General features: G+C 44.6%; 1 protein-coding gene across 3 annotated transcripts in view; it reads right to left on the bottom strand.

The window, feature by feature from the left end:
* TIAM2 (TIAM Rac1 associated GEF 2) overlaps positions 1 to 22,549 on the bottom strand; it is a 111,329-nt gene that overhangs the window by 76,871 nt on the left and 11,909 nt on the right. For 2 of the 3 annotated variants that reach the window (XM_077755088.1, XM_077755090.1), the window contains exons 3-6: positions 21,199 to 21,371; positions 18,865 to 19,089; positions 7,690 to 7,875; positions 6,896 to 7,054 (exon numbers count right to left, since the gene is read on the bottom strand). In XM_077755088.1, coding sequence (XP_077611214.1) covers positions 6,896 to 7,054; positions 7,690 to 7,875; positions 18,865 to 19,089; positions 21,199 to 21,371 — 743 coding nt within the window. The remainder of the gene's footprint in view (positions 1 to 6,895; positions 7,055 to 7,689; positions 7,876 to 18,864; positions 19,090 to 21,198; positions 21,372 to 22,549) is intronic. The other variant, XM_077755089.1, reaches the window with a different exon arrangement.

Below are 22,549 nucleotides of genomic sequence, written 5' to 3'. Positions count from 1 at the left end.
AGAAAGTCTATTAGCAAGTGAGATGAGGAGAAAACACAAAAGGAGTTCCTTGCTCTTGGTTTTCTTAATAACAGTAAAATGTCATGAAGGAGAAAAGTGTTTATCTCCTTCTTGGGCTGATGCCCAAACCTCAGTTGATATGAAAGGCAAACAAAGACCAATCTGTACATGGGCACAGGTTATGTGGGGTCCCACACTACTAATTCTATTTAGACAGACTACTAGGTTATGTTCAGGAGTAAGTGGGTTTCATTCATATTTTCCATTTAAGAAACCAACATTACTAACGTTGGAGCTAATGACTCATGTGACAATACTTCATTCACTCGCAGCCACAGAAAGTTGGGACACCCCAAGCCAATTTTCCGAGAGACAGGGAGCCAGGGCCTAGGGGCGCCACCTTTCTGCAGCTAAGCTGCTGGGGTAGCTGTGGGCCAGTGCCCGGGTGGGGGATTTGTTGTCACAATCTCCATAACAAACACCTCCCTTCCAACGCTGCCTGAGACTCATTATTGCTCATCAGAAAGTACTCTATGAAAAGCTTTCATTTTGGGCTCGCCAAAATGTCCTTTCAAAAATGCTCAAATAAGACTGGCTTTACTCCAATCTTAACAGATTTTGAATTAGGATGACTCACTGCTGGGACTATTACAGGATGCACCAATTAGAGAGGAATATTTAAAAATGCCCGTGACCCCTCCCTACCAATGCTCGGGAATGGCTGCCTTGCTGTGTCGCTGATGGACATGATACACCAACTATATATAAATAGATGGTCTAAGCAGCTCATAAACACTCTCCAAGAGTGATGAGTAGAGGAAAACTAGGGAAATATTATTCAGCTAGCTACAGGCAGAATTTTAAGTCCCAGAGACACAAAATACAAATATCTTTAATTCCACCGGCAACTCAATTTAAACCTAGTTATCTGAGTACTGTCATACAGAAATGATAAAAACACCATTAAAACAGCCACAGAAGTCAAAAGAATTTATTCAGTGTCCCTATACCAGAGGCAATTTTTAGTTAAAATAGTAATAAATGTTTAAGCACATATGCTTTAAAAAACAGATGCAATATTTGCCTCCCACAGCACCTGTCAATTAAATCACAAGAAGATCATTTGGTAATTTGAGCCCAATTTAAATAAGCACTAGGCTTGATTCTGACCATCAACAGCTTTTTTTAGCAAAATTTCTTTTTTTAATGTTTATTTTTGTGAGGGAAAGAGAGAGCGTGCACGAATGGGAGAGGGACAGAGAGAGAGAGAGACACAGAATCTGAAGCAGGCTCCAGGCTCTGAGCTGTCAGCACAGAGCCCGATGCAGGGTCTGAACCCATGAACCATGAGATCATGACCTGAGCCAAAGCTGGATGTTTCAGACCCACCCAGGCACCCCAGCAAAATTTATTTTCAAAGTCTGATATAAGTTCTCTTAATAAAAAATGCTTTGGTGATATAATTTCCTAACTTTCAAAGAATTTTAAATTGTTATTTAACGCTGGAAGAGATACAACCTTAAAAGTATGGTTTTTGAATTGCAGATCAAACACTTCTCAACTATTATTAAAGGACTACATCGAATACAGAGAAAAGACAGGGTCGCCTGGGTAGCTCAGTCGGTTGAGCATCCAGCAATTGATTTTGATTCAGGTCATGATCCCGGGGTTGTTGGACTGAACCCCGCACTGGGCTCCACGCTGAGCATAGAGCCTGCTTAGGATTCTCCCTCCCTCTCCCTCTGCCCCTTTCCACCACTCGCGCTCTCTAAAAATAAAAAATTCTTTAATACAGAGGAAAGGGAAATTCATTAAGTGATAATATATCCTAAGCAGTGTGCTAAGGACTGAGAATATCTATATAATCATTAAATACAAACTATACACAGCAAGGGTCCCAATTATAACCCTCCCCAGGAGACAGAACTGGGTCACATCACTAAGGGTTAAAGGTAGTAAGAACCAAGGAAATATAGGGGTCTCTGCTTTTCCACAGATCGCAATGTGCCACTTTGCTTTCATGCAAGACCCACATGTGTACCTGTTACAACTAACCAAAAGAAATCTATAGAAGGTTTTCACTTTTATGAAATCAGGTGAAAAGCAATAATGTGTTCAGTGTCTGTTTCGCAACAAGCCGTTATAGAAACAGGATGCACACCCCAGAAGCAAGAGTGGCACCGCCAAGCTCCTTCCCTGGGAGCTACGCTCAGCATCTGAGCATCATGCCACCAGAGCTTTGAACGGTCTTGTGTCTGTGAGCATCTGAGCTTTACCTCGATTTATTTTGTGCATCCTTTAGCGAGATGTGCCTGAAGGTATCAGAAAAGCCCACGAGGTTATTTTTTGGGTCTGAGAATGTTGAAAAGTTTTCCATACAAATTAATGGTATCTGCAGCTTCACTTTAGGACAATCCCACCTACAAAAGGTTTCACAGAAATGTTCTACTTTCAATTAGAGGGGAGGCCTATAATGGCAATACCATTTTTTTAATCAAATGAAAAAAGGAGGATGGTGATTTGATCTGAATTTTGAAATAGGCTCTGCATGGGTACAGAAGTAAAGGGAATATAAGTTATTTATTGATAACCTGTTTACAGAAGTCTGACACTTTGATGACATAATTTATGAAAAGAAAGGTTTGGATTAGTCTTCTTTGCAGCTCCACGGCTGGTCAGATCTAGCAAAAGGAGAGCACTGGGAACACAGAGAAACAACGCAGCAACATGGCCCCTTGCACCAGCCATTCCATCTCATAACCCACCCTCTTACAGACTCTGACCTCTGAGAATGGGAGATCAAGGGGAATAGGGTTTTGAGTGGAGGTTTTCTGTCCCCTCTGAGGATACCTCAGGCAGAGCAGCCGATTGGGAATAGTGTCAATAATAATATATCATACAGTATAATAATCAACAGTATACTCAACAGCCCTGGGGCCCACAGTGGGGGCCAAACTCACATGAAGGCAGAAGAGGAAGTTGTCTGTTATATATAATTTAGGATCACCAGAAAGCACCTCCCTTACCCCCTCCCCTCAGGACCCATCAATAGTGTAACACTCAACCATTTCTTGGTTTTGTCCAACAAAATTGTCAACTGACTGAATTATCCCAATTAATTTATTGAAATAACACTGCCTACTTCTGCAAAAGCATATTAAATCTGTCCGAGCCTGTTAAAATCAGGTTTCAGCCTCAACAAATAGTTTAGAGGTTCACCGGACAAGTGAGATGAGATGATTCGGTGAAGACAACAGAGAAATCATTCCATGACACAAAACAAGCTTTAAGGGGAAGGTATGGATGCGAAAAACAAAAAACAAAAAAGCATATGCTCATCCAGACAATTTACCCTACTCCACAATTCCATTCAGAAATGGTTCTGAACAATTGTTTTGTCAAGCCATTCTGGAGACTAGAAATGACCTGTGCTCCCCACTGAGGGTACCGGGTGATCACAGCATAGAAGTACTACCTGTGTGAAGATCTCCAACAACCCTGAGGGGCAAATACAATTTTAGATTCACTAAACTCTCAAACAAGTGTAAGTACTGCTGAGCAATTGGGATGTATAAATGAAAGTCACTATTCTGATTTTAGTCTAGCCTTTTCAAGATATGATCTCCATGAATTTAGATATCTTCAAAATTACTCGGCATTCTGAGAATACCTCTTATTTAGCCACTAGAGACCATCTGAATTCTAAACTTATTTTCAACAGATGCACATAAAGATTCTGAACTAGCACTGCCTGCAAACCTTAGCATTTGCGACACTGATGTAAAAGAAGATGGCTGCCACCTACAGAAACGTTTCCCTCACTGGAGTTACAGAGTTTAGAGACAGCGGAGTTCCAGAAAATCCTTAACTGCTACTTGGTTCGAATATCTGATGGACAGGAGGTGGGAGAAAAGACAAATAAAATGGCGCTGCAATGGTTCATTTGGCAGCTACCCTTTTTCAGTATTTACAATTTTAAGCTCCATAATATTCACAGTATCTTCATATCAGAATTTATACTAAGTGCTACTCTGCTACATTTAAAGTTTTAACTTTAAAGGGAAAGTTGCCTTTTTTTCCCTTTTACTTCCCATATGGTTACACATTTTACTTTTCTATAATGTCATATATTATTCAAGTAATCTTGGATCTACTTGATGTTTTTTAAAAACTTTTTCATGTTTTATTTATTTCTGAGAGAGACAGAGAGAGAGGCAGCATGAGCAGGGGAGGGTCAGAGAGAGAGGGAGACACAGAACCTGAACCAGGCTCCAGGCTCTGAGCTGGCTGTCAGCACAGAGCCCGACGCGGGGATCGAACCCATGAACCGTGAGATCATGACCTGAGCCAAAGTCGGACGCTTACTGACTGACCGACCCAGGCGCCCCTACTTGATGTTGTTTTTAACCAAGCAGTACACATTTCTGAAGATGTGAAACAGAGCTCAAAGTTGAGTTCACAAAACCCACCAAAATCAAGCTTGTAACTATGTTCCGAATGTGCATAGAACAAAAACTGGGGAAAAAAATACAGTTAAATATTAAAAGTGGTTGTGTCTGGGGATGAGTGGTTCAGCTGGTTGAACATCTATCCAACTCTTGATTTCAGCTCAGGTCATGACCCCAGGGTCATGAGATAAAGCCCCGCACAGGGCTCTGCATTGAGCACGCAGCCTGCTTAAGATTCATTCTCATTGTCTCTCTCTGTGTCTCTTTCCCTCTGCCCCTTACTCCACTCATGCTCTTATGCTTTCTCTCTTGCTCTAAAATCAAAAAAAATTAAAAAATAAAAATAAAGTGGCTGTGATTTGGTAGAGGAACAAGGAATAATTTACTTTTTCTAATTTTTGTCTTCTAGATTTTGTAGTAAAATAATAAAAATTAAAGAACTGGCCATTTAAACATTTATGGATACCTACAACACATCTACTTCATTCCCTTATATAAATAAAAACACCATAATTAGTTTCTATCCTTTTGAAACAAACACGTTCGGGAGATGGGCTAGATGGGTGATGGGTTCTAAGGAGGACACTTGTGCTGAGCACTGGCTGTTGTGGGTAAGTGAGGAACCACTGAATTCTCCTCCTCAAATCACTACTGCACTTTATGTTAACTAAAACTTAAATATTAAAATAAGTTTTAAAACTTAAATAAGTAAATAAATAAAGCATGTGTAAATGCTTTTGTTTCTCAAATCTTACAGTAAGAACACTTACCACATATGATGGAGTTAAGACCATATTATGTTCATATATAGTTAGTTACAGGTCAACACTTAAGAAAAATAAGCAAGTTATCAAGTTATTTATCATTATCATCACATAGAATTGACTGTTTTGGGCACCTGGGTGGCTCAGTGGGTTGAGCGTCCAACTTCGGCTCAGGTCATGATCTCACAGTTCACAGGTTTGAGCCCCGCATTGGGCTCTGTGCTGACAGCTCAGAGCCTGGAGCCTGCTTCAGATTCTGTGTCTCCCCCTCTCTGCCCCTCCCCCACTCATTCTCTCTCCTCTTTCTCTGAAAAATAAACACTAAGAAAAAAAGAACTGACTATCTTGATTAAAGTCAAAATTTGCCTCAAATAACATTATTTAAACTTCACAGACGTTCAGTTCAAAAAGAAAAGCCTAGCATTAACCAGTGGTCTATAGCTGAACTACCACGTATAACAAAGAAATATTTTTCCATTTATAACCAACACAATATAACTTGACAATTAAAGAATAAGTAGAACCACTAACTTTAAATGTGATATCCGTTTTCCATCATACAGGAGTAGATAAAGATTGTATAGGAGTATGTAAAAGAGAGGCCATGTGAAGAAGGTTCATGTGTTTCTGCCCCTTTCGATCAACCTACCCACTCCCACCACCTCCACCTTTATTGTTTCAGGGCTGTGAACAGGTCAAAGGAGCGTATTCTACTGGTCATTTATACAATTCATGAAACTATGATACACAATAAAATAAATATCCATATACCATTAGAAAATAAAGTTCCATGACATGTGACCCTCTCTTCCAGATGATATGGGAAGCGTGTTCAGAATAACATGTTAAAAGTAGAAACAAAACTTCTGCCTTAACCACATTTTCCCCTCTCATTGAAATGGTCAGATTATCACAGGATAACTCATCTTTTCAACAGTCTTGGAAAAAATAATTCTAAGATATCAATCTGCAATATAAAATTCATCAATATACACCATATTAACGTCATTAGGAAATGGTTCAGACAGGGGTATTCAAAATGTTCTAAAAACCTTCACTATACGTGGGCCCATTTCAGCAAGAAGTGCTCATATTATCTGTAAAATATTAGAACAGGTGCCTTTCTAGGTCAGTAAGCCACTGCAATAGCCCAATGTTTTGGACGTCTGGATCCAGGTAGGTCAAGGCCAGCCCTGCCCTGTGAGCGCTGAGTGAACAAAGGTGAGGAAGTGACTCTGCCTCGGCAGGTCTCAGGCTACTTATCTATAAAATGTGATGACAAAATGCCTGCTTTGTGTCATAAAGATTAAGTGAGCAAAGTGTCTAGTAGCACAACCCATCGATAGAATTTGGTTACCATTACTCTATTATTAATTTTACACATTTGTTTTAATATAAACTCTTATGGGGAAAAAATTTTCTAAAGGCAATGAGAAGTGTGGATTCTTTTCTGATTGGTGTTAGTTTTGTGTTCCTGGGGCTGCAGGTGTGAGCAAGGCGTGAATACCTTTTCAGAAGCGCCAAAAAGAGGCGGAGCAACATGTGTGTTTTTGTTTGGAAAAAGCCTGTGCTAACGACTGCATTCCTTTGAATCACCTTTTATCTCATTCTTAACGGATGATGAACACTTATGATCTGCTGACCATCAAGGATTTTCCACTGAGTCCGCTGTCCCTCCCTTACCGAGGAACTCGCCTGAGTTATGGAAGGTCTTTTCTCCTTCCCTTTCCTCGCCAGCGTGTCCAGTCCTTTTAATGAAGAAAATATGCCCTTCTTGTTTCTTGCTCGCTGAGTCAGGGAGAGAGTTCTTTTCCGGAGAGCAGAGTCATCTCTAGAACAGACCTAATCAAAAACACAGTTTTAAAACAATCTTAAAACGTTATTATTTGGGGGACAGAATTATCCGCTGCCTGAACAGGGGTAAACCTTGCATGCTTGAACTGTGTTCTGACCAGCACCGAAAGCTACCGCATGTCTGACATTCCAGAAGTGCACCCACCATCTCATCTGGACAACACAGAACTAGTTACCGCTTTCAGATCTCTCCAGGGTGGGCAGCTGGGTGGGCAGGCCCACAGGCACAACATAGTACTAGCCACAGAAGCCATTTCAGAAACCCCAGAGGGGGTTCTGTGAAGCACAAACAACATAAGCTTCACTTAGTCCTTGGGTTCCTCACACCACTGCGGCTACTCTTCAGGGTTTTCTACCTTCCTGACAGTACGAAGTGTAACAGACAGGTGGGTGCAGATGTGAATACTGAATCCCTGTCTATGAGTGGCTGGGCTCCTAGGAGAAAACAGCAGAGAAGCCAGGACTCCTGACAGCAGGATGCCTCCCACCCTCCATCCCCGCAGTGTCCGGCCCTGGGTGGCCCCTGGGCAGTTACTGGGTCAAGTCGCAGGACCAGATGGGAAAAGGCGGGCCTCCACCATCGTCCCCGAAAACCACCGGCATAGCCTTCCCTGGGAGCTCACCAGAGCGTGGAAAGAGGAGACGGACAAGATGCCCAGCCTGCCGAGGGCCAGCTTGGAGGGGCGGCTGGCGGCAGCGAGGAAGCCCTTGGGGTTGGGCAACTCCCCGCCTTGCAGGCTGGCCAGGTAGCAGCGCATCCTGAACAGATCCATGTGAAACTTCTCCAGATTCTGCTCCCATTGCTGGATCTGTTTGGGGAAGAACAGGGATAATTTAAATTAAAATGAGAAGTTTTCATGGGTCCAGCTGAACATAGGGTCGTTTTCATAAACTTCAAGGAAAAGCTGGTTGCAGCTGGGGCCGCGTGGTTGACATCAGCCCCCGCTGCTCACCCCACTCAAGCCTTCCTGCCTAAGCACGCTGGGTCAGCCAGCACTGTACGTCATCGGGATGGCCAAAAACAAACCAAAGCCGGGGGTCCCAGTGCAAGATCATGCATGCCACAACAGCAGGGCCCCTGGAGAACTCCAGCACTCTGACCCATGCCAGCATAAGGCAGGAGGCATAACGTAGCCAGTTATTTCACATTGTTTAATTTCCCTACACATTTACAGCCTATGATCTTGAACCAGATTAACTGAATGGCACACAGAGGCTGGATAATGGACACGGTGACTTTATACTACAGTACATTCTCAATGAACGACTCAAATGGGGGAGGGGGCGCGCCTGGGTGACTCAGATGGTTAAGCATCGGACTTCGGCTCAGGTCATGATCTCACCGGTCCTGAGTACAAGCCCCACATGGGGCTCTGTGCTGACAACTCAGAGGCTGGAGCTGCTTCGGATTCTGTGTCTCCTTCTCTCTCTCTTCCCCTCCCCTGCACCACTCTGTTTCTCTCTCCAAAATAATAAATATTAAAAAAAGAAAGAAAGAAAGAAGCCAATGGACTTCAGGGGTAAAGGCAAATAGAGCTTTTACTCCTATTTTAAGTGTATTAGAGAATAATCACCATCTATACATCTGAATAAAATTAAAACACATCGAACTATTTACACAACTGAAATTTCTATGTGCTTCCTCAAAACAAGTTATGAATTGGTAAAGAAACAGAATCAAATTCGGGGAGGGGGCACTCCCCCTTCTTCCAAGGATCAGAACAAGGATCAGTTATGTTTATGTATCACCTATGAAGAAGGCTCTAGTCACTCGCCCACACAGGGACTCAGCAGCAGGGCAGAAAGCTGGCCTTCCAATGGTAGCCAGAGCCATCTCCATGTCCAGGAATCCAGGAGAAGGTCTACAGCAAAAGCTTGTCATTAAGATTCACATGCCACTTCATTTGCAACAGCTGCCTCTCTACTTTGGCCATGTCCTACATCCAAGCAGATTTTAACTATTCACAGCAAACTTTCCAGGCCAGTCCTTAATTCTGGGTAAATGATATTTTGCAAGATCTCCAACCCTAAACACTACTGCTCACTGCAGTCTCTCCTGAGAGGAAAGCAGTTACAAACTCTGGCTATTCCCCAGATGCCCTCCAAGTCCTCTGGATGGATATCTTCAGAAGGTCACCATACACTTTCTCTATATGAATGAAGCATAATTGTGGGGGAGGGGGTGGACTATTCAGTTAAGCATCCAACTTTGACACAGGTTATGATCTCACCATTCGTGAGTTCGAGCCCCACTGCTGGGATATGTGCTGTCAAAGCTTGGAGCCCGGAGCCTGCTTCAGATTCTGTGTCTCCCCCTCTCTCTGCCCCTCCCCGACTCATGCTCTTTCTCAAAAACAAAATAAACATTTAAAAAAATGTTTTTAAAAAGAAAGAAACACAATGGCTACGAGACCTAAAATAATTTGTTGACTCATCATGGTGTGGGCAAAACACCAAAGTCCTGGAGCATATTGGAAAACTCTCAAGCTCCGTAGTGAATTTAACCTGTTTAAGCTTCTGTACATCCTTATTAGTGATGTGACAGCCTCCTGGTGTCAGCATTTTATGAAAACTAGAATGATCTGTTGGCTTTTAAAAATGAACACGTCCAGGTCATATACCTGAAGAGTCTACTCAGTGTGAAGCCTAGGAAAGTTTACATTTCAAACTCCAGCAATCCTGGCTCGTAGCCGTAGAGTGAGGACGACAGCTCTACACTAACAGGACAGTCCAAACTGAAACTGCAAATCTTTTCGTGAGCTTGCCACAGGAGAGCATTCCAGATTCCAGAGGTAACGAAAGGGTCTTATGCAACCATGACCTGACAGCTACTAGAAGCTGTGAGCCTCAGTGAAAACTATACCCCCACCTCTGCCTCTCAAATATCTTCTCTAGCGGATTCCTGAAAATCCACAATTGCAGATGCATTCTTTTGTCTCCTAATAGTATGTAATGTTTCCAGACTGGGTAGTCTATTCAAGCGCATCCCCCATTCATACCTCCATGTGAAACCGCTAATGAGGGAATTTCTTCTAGAGGCTCTGTTGCAGGGTACAGGCATCAGAGGAAAGAAAACCAATGAGGCGCTGGACACCACAAGAGAAAGAAGCCCATGCCATCCACGGTGGATTAACAGGACAAAAATAAAAAGTAAAATAAAATCTGGGTGTCGGCCAATCATGAGAGACCAGGGAAGATGAAACTTGTATTTTCACTGAATTCTGGAGTTTGTCAAGTTTTTTTTTTTTTAATGTATTTATGAGACTCCACATCAAAACACCACTGGAAAGTAAAGACTGTGCTGGCTCAGTGATTCCCAGACAGTCTTAAAATCTTGTCAGAAACACGGTAATCATCGTCAGCATGCCTCGACATTTCCACCCAAAATCAAGGTAAATTCATGAGAAGAAAATGAATTCAGATGCTTACGTTGTTTGCAAGGAAGAAGAAACTGGGACACCCAGACAGCCTGAATGACCTTACCGAGATGAAGACAGCCCCTAACATATGTGATTATGCTTCAAGAGAATGAGTATCTCAGTCAATACTGTACCTTGTAGAGGTTGTTTTAAAACTGAATTTCATAAAAAAATGCAAATGAGAAGGAACTTTATGACTTTTCCATTTCAACAATGTTTCCCATGTTCATCCTGACTCAGCCTTTGTAATGGTTCATTCCATATCTGTCAACTTGACCGGACCACGGGGTATCCAGAGTCATGGTCAAACATTATCCTGGTTGTTTCCACGAGGGTGTTTTTGGATGAGATTAACATTGAAATGGGTAGGCTAAGGAAAGCAGATGGCCCTCCCCAATGTGGGTGGGCCTCATCCAATCAGGTGAAGGCCTGAATACACAACAGAAAGGCTGACCCTTTCCCAAGTAAGGGAAAATTCCTCCTGCCTGCTGACCTTCAAATTGGGATATTGGCTTCTTTCCTGCCTTTGGACTTGGAACTGCCAGCTCATCCTGGGTCTTGATTCAGCCAACCTTCAAATGGGAAGGGCACCAGCAACTCATGAGGGTCTCCAGCTTGCTGACACTGCAGACCGTGGGACTTGTGTGCCTTCACAGTCACATGATTACGCTCGTTATAATAAATCTCTTCATATATATTCTTTCATATATGCTGTGGCTGTGCTTCTCTGGAGAACCCTGCCTAATACAGCGTTCACCACCACAGATCTCTGTAGCAGAGTCGGTCATCATTAGTCACACATCTATTCCATATTTAAATTTTTTTTTATGTTCTATTTATTTCTGAGAGAGAAAGACAGCATGAGCAGGGAGGGTCAGAGAGAGAGGGAGACACAGAATCTGAAACAGGCTCCAGGCTCTGAGCTAGCTGTCAGCACAGAGCCTGATGCAGGGCTGGAACCCACAATCTGTGAGATCATGACCTGAGCTGAAGTCGGATGCTTAACCGACGGAGCCACCCAGGTGCCCCTATTCCATATTTAAAGACAGCATTTCTTGTTGGGAAGCCTGTGTTTCCTTTAGACAGGATCAGCCATGGAGGTTAAATGAGGATTTGTGGTTGGATAAGAAACAATGAAATATTCCATTTTTCTTTCCAGAGACTCAACCAAGTTGTAGAAAAGGAACTGGGAGAAAACCAGGTAAAAGTATGAATTCACATGCTTGAATTACTTGGAAGGAAGGGGGAAGTAGAAAGGCTGATCCACGAGCTCAAAACGAGCTCAAAACAGAACTTGTGACACTGAGAGAGTCTGCCAACTTATGCAGTGGGCTTGCAATTACCATGCCTTTGCTTCCCTGCAGAGGAAGCTGAGGACCCAGAGGGAAGTGACTTGACCAGGGCCCCCTAACAAGCTAGCCCTTCCAGAGTCGCAAAGGCTCGGAGCAGATCTGAGGTGAGCAGCACGTGGGGATGAGCTACTGTCAAGCACTTGCAATGCACCCCCTGAATCGCAGGCCCTGTCACTCCTAAGGCAGATGCCTGTGCACATCCGACACCCACTGCAGCCACTCTCCTGTAAGTTTTCATTCAACTGTCACCCTGACTTCTCCCCCAAATCCCCGGGCATTCAACGTGGAAGGATGGGAGCAGTGTACACTCTCACTTGGGTGTCCTGTTTGTACCGAACATTTTGCCTTTCAGTCTCCTCAGGCTTGATGTACAAGTTCAGCCCAAATTTTAAATGAGGTTAACTAAAATCATAAATGTACTTTATAGTTACCCCTCAATGATGAGATAAAGTAGGAGATAAGATACATTTTTATAAAGGTAGAGGGAGAAACAGAAGACAGTTTCGTAGCGATTAAAATGCTACCTCGGTAGACCTCAGTCACTATCATCATAAACACAGTAATAACATCTGACCTCACATTTATCAGGAAATTTCTGGAGACTTTTTTTCTAACATTATTAAAAATGAAAATGCCCCAAATCAACTCCCTTAAACCAAAACTGTGTTTCCCTTTTCTGAATTGCTTAAAAGCTGATCACCGTCCCTAGACTTTATTTTTTAAGATGAATATCAGGGCGCCTGGGTGTCTCAATAGGTTAAGCGTCCGACTTCAGCACAGGTCATGATCTCACGGCTCGAGCCCCGCATTGGTCTCCGTGCTGACAGCCAGCTCAGAGCCTGGAGCCTGCTTCAGATTCTGTGTCTCCCTCTCTCTCTGACCCTCCCTGCTCACACTGTCTCTCTCTCTCAGAAATAAACAAAATATTAAAAAAAAAAAAATAAGATGAATATCAGGACATGAAAATAAAAACTCAACTTCTATGCAGATTGAGCTTTTATTTCTTCTAACGTCCTGTACAACACAGGAAAATGACATGAAGAAAACTCACTCTAAGGAATTAACTTCCACTGCAAAAGAAAAAATTATTGAGAACAACAGTAAGGAGGAAAACCCCACTTAGGCACCGTCACAAAAGCAGTGCAAAAGTTTCCTTTTCAATACTGCTCATGTCACTATATTCACTTCATGAGCTCAGAAAGATGATGACAGTCTGCGGGGGGCGGGGGGGGGGGTGGAGAGGAAGCCAAATGCTAAAAATAACGGATGAATAAGTGATACATAAAAACGGTGACAAGCACAGTCCTGCCACACCCAACACCCTAGAAAAATACTTTCTACCATTCAGTCATTTGACCACAGCATTTGGTCATTTGTCCATTACAAGGTCTGTCCTAAAAGATCATTCATTTTTCTTTTTTTTTTTCCTGTTTGGTAGAGTAAGTTGAAAACCTCCCATGCAGTATTTTCCAAGCACTACAACCTTTCTCAGGAAAGTCCATCTAGCGACAGAGATGACACTGGGGTTAACTAGTGGGCTGAACACCCAGCTAAGGTTTAGAGAATCTGTTTTGTTTTGTTTTCCTTTGAGATAGAACTCACATGCCATAAAATTCACTCCAATTTACAATGAATACACTTCCTATCAAATCAAGCCAAAAAATCCAAGTTATGGAGATCATTTCAATTTTATATAAAACCATTGATCACATGATTAATCAGCAAGCAAAACACAATCTGATTCACAAAAGTCTTATCGAGAGGCAACAAGCCCAGAGGCCAGTAGTTAGTAGTGGTTTGTAGTCAAACCACTACTCACCAGCTGTGTGCCGTTAGAAAATTGGCTTAACCCTGAAACGGGTGAAACGTACAACTTTAACGCATGGAGTTACTGCGAAATCATACATGATCATGCCCTGAGGTAAGAGCCCTGACAAATAAGCTCAAGGGCCCTGAGGATGAGGAGTGAGATCAAAGAGAAGAGGATAGGTTAGCTGGGGAAGAAAGAGGGAAGGCCTGAGGGAAGGAAGCCCAGAGCTGGCGTCAAGGAGCAGGGGTGGGGCCCACACAGAGAAGAGCCCAGTGCACCACAGGTACACTCACACACCACCTCAAGCGAGCAAACCACCAGGGATACAGAGATGGGAAAGCTACAGATCGTTTAGAAGCTCATCTTCCAGACTAAGAGCAACCTTATACACAAGGGGATAATTATAATGAGAGCAAAGATAAGAGACCCCAATATTATGGCGTATAAAAATGGTCCCTGCTGGAGTGAGTGGGAGAGAGGTCAAGGACAGCCTCCTGATGAAAGTAGTCCCTACACCCTTCATCACAGATGAGAAGGGGTGAACCCAATGACGGGGGCAGAGCCCAGGGCATGTCTGTACGTGGATGTGTGGCCTAGATGGGTCTCCTCTGCCTAAGGGCGGGGACAGGGGGACCACAAAGAAAGCGGGAGATCCTTCAGCACGATTGGCCTTGCTAGGAGACGTCATCAGGGGCTTTGTCCTATAAGCAAGAGAGGACAGGAAGGAGTTTTTTAAATTGTTTTTTATAGTCTGTTTATTTTTGAGAGAGAGAGACAGAGCATGAGTGGGGGAGGGGCAGAGAGAGAGGAAGACACAGAATCTGAAACAGGCTCCAGGCTCTGAGCTGTCAGCACAGAACCTGATGCGGGGCTCGAACCCATGAACCGTGAGATCGTGACCTGAGCCGAAGTCAGGCACTTAACCTAAAACTGAGCCACCCAGGAGCCCCAGGAAGGATTTTTAAACCTGGCAATCACATGACTAGATCTGCTTTGCAGATGCAAACACTCTGGCCTTGTAGAGAAGAGGCATGTGAGGAAGGACAAAGCTGACCACCTCTGCAGCAGTACAGGGAAGGGAGAGGACATTCCTCCCTGCCCCCCTCCATCTCTCACCCTGCACACCGTGTGCCTGAAAAATCACACTGCCAGGGTGTACCGGGCCATTTCAGAGCACTCTACCTCTGCTCATGCTGACTCCTGGCCTGGCATTCCCTTCTCCATTCCTCTCCTGATTGACCCTTCACTTTTCAAGAAGCAATTCAGGCACCCCTCCTCCAGGAAGTCTTCAACGACTACGCTGGAGGTGACACTTCCCATTTGTCTTCACAACACTCTGGAATATCACTTGCCCTGGATTCATTAAATTATTTTGAAATTGTATGTTTAACTGCCAGGTGCCCTGTCGGACTGAGAGCCCCTGAGGGCAAAGGCAGCGTCTTCTTCAAGTCCCCAGTCTGTGCACACTGGCCTGGCCCAGATACGCACTTAATAAATATTCACTGAACTAAAGTGACAGCCCAGAACCTCCATAATCTGGCCTTTCCTCCTCAAATCCCTTTCACCAACTCACTCTCCAATGTTTTATTCCCCAAATGGCTTCCCACACGCACACACCCCATATCTTATNTCCAACCTCCCCCGCCCCCCGCCAGTCCCCCACCAACTCAATTTCCAACTGCCTAGATTCATTCCACGATCTTTACGAGTTTGGAACTTTGAGTAAATATTTAAACCGCAGAGCAGAGAGGAGCCCGCAGGCCGGCCTGCGGCTCGCACCACATCCTCCGCCCCATCCTGGCTGCCTCCTCCCGCCCGGCCCTGTCCGTTAACCAGGGCAAGCGAGGAACACAGAGAACGCATCAGGATGCGGGAAGCCCCAAGCATGGTGAGGTTTTGTCTCCATGTGTTTGAAATAATGAGTGGAAAGGAAAATACAGCACCACCAACTGGGCTTGATTTCTAGCTCTTCCTCCGTGGGAACTTCAAAGGGAACCCAACATGGGAAGGGCGGTGCGGGCCGCTCCACGTCGGATGGGCTCGAATGAAAGCTGCGTGGTCCTGCCGCACGCGGCCCCGGAGAGGCCCCCGGGACAAGCCCACGTGACAGTCTGTTTCGGCCAGAGCGCGTTTCCACGCACCACTATGGTGATCAGCCCCTGTTACCCTGACGGCGTCGTTTCATCTTTTTATTTGGACGGGTGCACGCAGTGACCTCCTCCGCCCAAGCACATCAAAGGCAATCTGTTTCCGGATACTTTATTGTGCATGATGTAACGTACACCGTAAATTCTGCCATTATTAGCCTATAAATGACCATATCTGAGGTCCTTGGGGGTTTCTGGGGGGAGGCGCTGCATAGATAAAATATTTTCTTTTACGTAAAATAATATAGTGACGCGGAGGTTTTTAAGGGGCAAGCAGATAAAGCACTTTTGCTCTTTCAAAGAAGCTTTTAAAAGGGAGTTTAGAGAAAAGTATATCATTATGGGATATGTGGAGGGTCGTGATCTTATTGGCCTGGGTTTGCAAACATCTTCGCCTTTGTAGCTTCACAGAACATGCTCTAGTCAAAGACCATCTCATAAAACTAATCCTAAGCATGTGCCTGTTTCCCGCCTTGGCTTTTCCTACTCTTTGCGTCTGCAAGTAAAGAGCTAATAGCCCTCTTTACAACCATCTGGCAAACAAGCAAAGGACAGTGAGTGCAGCAAATGGAATTCGTGGGACCTGCTGCAAAGACCTCTGGGAAAACAGGACTCAAGTACAACCTTAAAAACTGCCGAAATGGCACGGGGAATATTTTCAGGTGGAATTTCTAAGAATCTTTCCCAACTGTTTACCAAAAATTCACAAGCCCAGGATGAGAAGAGAACTGTGTGTACGGAAGAGGCGGGGGAGGGGGGTGTCAGAGTAGGAAGAATTGAATTACTAATGTAATGGTTCCGATAAAGAATGCATGATGCGTCACCAGTAAGAATTATAAAGGCTTCTCTTCAGGCAACCCAACCATCGAAGACCCTTGGGTCTGTAGTTATGTGAATGTAGCTCCCAGAGACATCGTAAATTAATCATTTGTCAGCTATGAAAGACACTTAATGAAACTGCATTGTGGCACAAAATCGTATTTAATGAAAATGTTTATTTTTCTAAAATGTTTGCTTTGATCTCCTAGGGCCACTAAAAAGGAAAAGGGAAGGAAAAAAGGAGAACAGCCCAAGAGCCTCTGAATGTTGCCCCATTTCCCTTTTATCTCCCTCGACCCAAACATCTGACATTCTGTAAGGATATCCCTTTACAGGACTAAAGTATGGCTTCAGAGGTAAATTTTAGAGAGCCGGTAGAAGTTAAAACCACATTTTCCCCATACGATCAGCCCGAGATTGTTTCATTGGGGCGCCCCGAACACTCTGACACCCCTGAGTCCAGGACTTCCACCGCTGAGAACAGAAACTGACGCTACTGGATCCTGGAGATTTGGGACCACACGTGAGACGTGGCCCAGCGAAAACCGGAAGAACAGTTTCTTCTTGTCCGCAAGCTTCTGGATTTTTCTGGCAACCCTGACATAGCACCACGTCCCTACATGCCACACCGACGCAAAGCTGGGAGATCGGGACCTGCCTCAGCACCCGAACCCTTCCCAGCGCTGAGAGAGGAGGCTGGTCAGTCAGAAGCGGGCGGAGGGCAGAGAACACCGGGCAGGGTGGGGTGGGGGAGCTCCTGGGGCGGCACCTCCTCCAGCAGCTGGGTTCTGGCTAAACCCCCGAACACCTGCCACCTCTCTACATTCTCTGCTTGGCAGCTTCAGCTTTTTTTCAGCTCCTCAGTAACTGGTGGTCCGTAGTCTGCTAGCAGGCACTCTAGATAAATAGCGTATTCTGTGTGAGGAACAGTTCAGTTCCAGAGTATCGGATACGCTCACTGAGATAACTACGGATTGAAAAAAATTCTGTACTCCAAAATCCATTTTCCGTATAAGTTGTTAATCTTCTATAGTGTCACCCTGCATCAGGCCCTGGTCACTGCACTTCCAGGGCCATCCCACCAACTGACAAACGTCCCTCTGTCAACCTGTCCTCCAAATTTTCCAATTAATCTTCTGAAGATACGACGTTTAGCCTGCATTTATGAAGACGGAGATGCTCTAACTTTCACGGACACGTATTTAAGCGCTTACGGTACGTGAGCAAAGGAAAACATATTAAAAAGCTGCTTTTCCTCCTCCAAAATGTAAACAGCATAGAAACTAGCTATTTAATCATGATATGAATGTGGAACTAGACCAGAGAAAGCATTTTCTTTAGCATCTTATCTGTTGACAACAGAAAAAATCCACAGACATGGGAATAGCTATATGACATGAAAGCAAACTTTTTGAAGCCACCCTCTCTATTAAAATCCTATCTTTCTAGTTGTCTAGTGGTTTAATTATATAAATCTTGATCTGAAAGTCACAGTATATGAGAGAATCAGCAAGGCGTGAAGAAGCTATTGAAGATTATGAAACAGGGCCACCTGGGTGGCTCAGTTAGATAGATGTCCAACTTCGACTCAGGTCATGATCTTGCGGTTTGTGGGTTCGAGGCCCACATCAGGCTCTGTGCTGGCAGCTCAGAGCCTGGAGCCTGCTTCCAATTCTGTGTCTCCCTCTCTCTCTCTGTTCCTCTCCCACTCATACTTTCTCTTCCTCTCTCTCAAAAATAAATAAATACTAAAAACAAATTTTTTAATAAAAGATTTGGTCACAAAATATTCCGCTGTATATGTAACAACAACCAAATGTTGTAAAGTCAACCAACATCACCAATGCCACAAAAGTGCTGCCACCGAGTACATGAAATGAGAAGCCACAGAAAGTATCTCCCCCAGAGGTGTAAAGAAACACCACCACATTGGGGTGCCTGGGTGGCTCAGTCGGTTGAGCGTCCAACTTTGGCGCAAGTCATGATCTCTCAGTCCGTGGGTTCGAGCCCCACATCAGGTTCTGTGCTGGCAGCTCAGAGCCTGGAGCCTGTTTCAGATTCTGTGTCTCCCTCTCTCTCTGCCCCTCCCCTGCTCATGCTCTGTCTCTCTCTGTCACAAAAAAATAAATAAAAACTATTAAAAATGTGTAAAAAGAAAAAAAAACACCACCACCACCATCAGTTTGCATTCAAACTCAGGTTTTTGCTGAGTGACATGAGTAAGGAAAGAAAATATGTAAATAAGTAATACCTGGTTTTCTATGGCTTTCCTGTTCTTCGGGTCGCTCACCACGGACAGCTGCAACTCTGCCATCTTTTTCATCTTGCTGTCCATATCTATCTTCTGAACCAGGTTTTTGGTCTGGTTCTTCAGTAGTCGAACCGTGTCCTCTTTTCCATGCTTCTTTGCAAAAAGGGATGCGCAAGCTGAATGTATGGCGGTGACCCAATTTTCCAGATCTGTTTGGCTAGTGGCCTAAATGTGGGGGGGGGAGAAACCTATTTGGAATTGTTTTACCACAAAGTGTTCTCCAAAGTGGGAGGCTGGGCTTTGATGTGTAAAACCCAATAAGTTTTTTGTTTTTTGTTTTTTGTGTTTTTTTTTTAATGTTTTATTTATTTCTACCTTCACTTCATAAAAACCATTTAATTTCAAAAACAGACCCAACCACTCAGCTCAGGTCTGCGAGCTTTCTGGACTCCGGAGGGTCGGAGAGAATGCCCAGAGCACAGCAGAGATTATCATGTAGCCCCAGATCCGACAGGAAGACTAACCACAAACCGAGCTGTAAGCCAAGAGCAGAGGCAGAATCATACCAGGGCATATCCACCAGCTCAGGGTCTTCACACTATGCTGTTCTCTAAAAGGTGCTTATCTTCATAATTGTGATACAGTGGGAAAACATCAGAGCTTAAAAGGTTAAACTCTGAAACATGGATATGAAGTTTCATCTACGCTATGAACTCTACTATGAAATCTATCAAAGAATATTGGGGGGATGTACACAGCATTAAAATAGTGGTCTTTGAGCACTGGGAATATACATATTGGTTCTTCTTTCCCTGCTCTTCAGTTAACTTTAGACACCATGACTACATGCAATGTTCACATAAGAAAAATATTTTGAAAATAAAACAAGTCTGGATAAAGCTGAATGAGCAGAGATTATTATTCTAAGGCTGAAAAGCCGTTTCCATTCCCTTGATGTCCAGAAATAAACACAGAGATCAGGCTATGGGTGGATCCCTCAATGACCTCTGGTATCATACATCAGGGCCTACTAGAGACATTTCTTAGAACTAAAGACATTTTGTCTGAACCGCAAACTACTCATTTCACACCTGCCCCTAAAAAATCCATGAAGATTTAATCTAATGTTCTTACCTTCCCCAAAATTCATATTCACAGCAATTCGTTACTTGGCTTTAAAGCATCATAAAAAGCCTCAGCAATCTTTGTGTTAAGAGATGGAAAATCCAATCTCAGGCCCTGAATCTTGTAAGTCAAGTCGGGGACAGCAATAAGGCTACAGGCCCTATGAGTTTACCCAGTACCGGCAACAGGAGAATTTTTTGCAGAGAATTCTAGATTCCCAAAGTCAGTTGAGAGAACACTGTGTTGTGGTGCCGGGCTCCAGAGAGCGTACAGGACCAGCATTATCAAGACACCTGAACCCAGGAGCCAGGAGGTCTTCCATGAAGCTTTCTGGCCAGATATAATCTGCGGCCCAAGCTGGGTCCACATGCAGGACTGGGCTTAGCTCGGGTAGCAGTTGAGAAGCACGCTTCTCTTCCTTCACTTCTACCTCTTTTGAGTTGATTAATAATAATAACAGCACTCATAGTTAGGACTTCTTTAGCACTTAACACACGCAACAGTTTATCCTCAAAGCAATCCTATGAGCTACTGTCCCCCACTGGCTGTGGGAACCGAAGCTCAAAGCGGTTCAGTGAGTGCTCCCCCGGGACCCGGGCCAGAGCACCAGGAGCTCGCGCCGAAGCCTGACGCCGGTCTTGATGGCTCAGTACCACCACGCTCCTCAACTTCACACTTGCTGGAAAACCGCGGACAGCCGTGACAGCAGGTAACCTGAATCTTTACATCCTAAGTCCACTTGCGCTGGAAAATGAGAACTTCCAGCGTTTGTCTCCAAGGTTTTCCTGAAAAGTTGCTTTTTTTTTTACTCCTACTGGGATTCTTGGGAAAACCCTAAAGCCATATTCTGTAGGCCTCACTGAAAAGCCTCCACTCGGGGAATTTCAGACCATGCACCACTAGATCGCGAGCTACTCCAGAATGGGGATCGCGATTTTTCTCTCTTCGGATCCTAAAGATCATCCCGGGGGCCACACTCAGCTCGGCACCCGCAGGGCATCCCGAGCAAGGCCTGCTGGATAACTGTGCACCGGCCCCATATCACCTGACAGTGGGCAGAGGCCAGTCTTGCTTAATTAAGCCCCAACCCGAAGCCTAACTGCGCTCTTACTCTAGTTCACTGCTGAGCTGCGCCTCTCGTCTGTTCCTTCTGGCCTCCTAGCACACAAGCTATCGCCTCAACCCCACGTTTAGCAAGCTCGCCAGCACCTGGAAAAGGTAGACATCTCCAAAGGAGTTGCTGAGGCAGAACACGTTTTCCTTCTTGGGATGCTCCGGGACAGACTGCACGATACTGTCTTCCGCGAACAGGGCACACCGAGGGGCGCTGCTCTGATCCGTGCAATTCTTCCCGTACGTCTCGTAGAACAGCAGGGTGCATCCTGTGAGACAGAGAAGCAAAAGAACATCTGAGACACCGTCCTGAAGATCCAGGGATGTAGGGAGAAGGTAGGGGATACATCTAAAAGAGAGAAGAGGGGCGCCTGGGCGGCTCCCTCAGTTAAGCGTCCGACTTCGGCTTAGGTCATGATCTCACAGTTCGTGGGTTCTAGCTCCACATCGGGCTCTGTGCTGACAGCTCAGAGCCGGGAGCCTGTTTCAGACTCTGTCCCTCTCTCTCTGACCCTCCCTCACTCATGCTGTCTCTCTCTCTCTCTCAAATAAATAAAACATTAAGAAAATTTTTTTAAAAAGGGGGGGGCGCGCCTGGGTGGCTCAGTTGGTTAAATGTCCGACTTCGGCTCAGGTCATGATCTCACGGTTCGTGGGTTCTAACCCCGCATTGGGCTCTGTGCTTACAGCTCAGAGCCTGGAGCCTGCTTCAGATTCTGTGTCTCCCTCTCTCTCTGCCCCTCCCCTGCTCACGCGGTCTCTCTCAGAAATAAATAAAACATTAAAAATTTTTTAAAAATAAAAGAGAAAATAAAATGGAAAGAGGCAACCACATAATACAAAAGGAAACTGTGGGGTCCGAAGTATGCCTGGTGCACGGGTGTAACTCAAGTGAAAATGACATGTTTTTGTGAATGTGACATCAGCGATAACAATTCCAAGCATTTCTTATTGCTTATTCTGTGTCAGGAACTCTTCTAAGCTCTTCGATGGCTCATTTAGTCCCCACAGCAGCCCCAGGAGGTAGGCGTGGTTATTAACCCCATTTTACAGATGAGAAAGAAACTTGAAAGATTATACCACCATGCAGGTCCCACGGCTGGACTGCCCGGTACTGGCGCCACAGCCCCCATTCTTTTTTAATTTATTTTTGAGAGAGAGAGAGAGAGCGAGAGAGCGAGCGAGCAGGGGAGGAGCAGAGAGAGAGAGAGAGAGAGAGAATCCCAAACACATGGCAACGTCCAATGTGAGGCTCAAACTCACGAACCACAAGATCATGAGCTGAGCCAAAATCAAGAGTCTGATACTTAACCCGCTGAGCCACCCAGGTGCCCTGAGTCCTCGCTCTTAACCACACCACTGAGTTATTAGAGCTGAATGCAGGAAGCCAAAGAAAACCCATGTGCATGAACTCAGAGAGCTTCTACGCTTAAAATCTGTGGTAACA

The sequence above is a fragment of the Crocuta crocuta genome, unplaced genomic scaffold (assembly GCF_008692635.1).
Source record: "Crocuta crocuta isolate KB4526 unplaced genomic scaffold, BGI_CrCroc_1.0 scaffold11, whole genome shotgun sequence".
Taxonomy (NCBI): Eukaryota; Metazoa; Chordata; class Mammalia; order Carnivora; family Hyaenidae; genus Crocuta; species Crocuta crocuta.
This window is presented reverse-complemented; position numbering and strand designations above follow the sequence as displayed.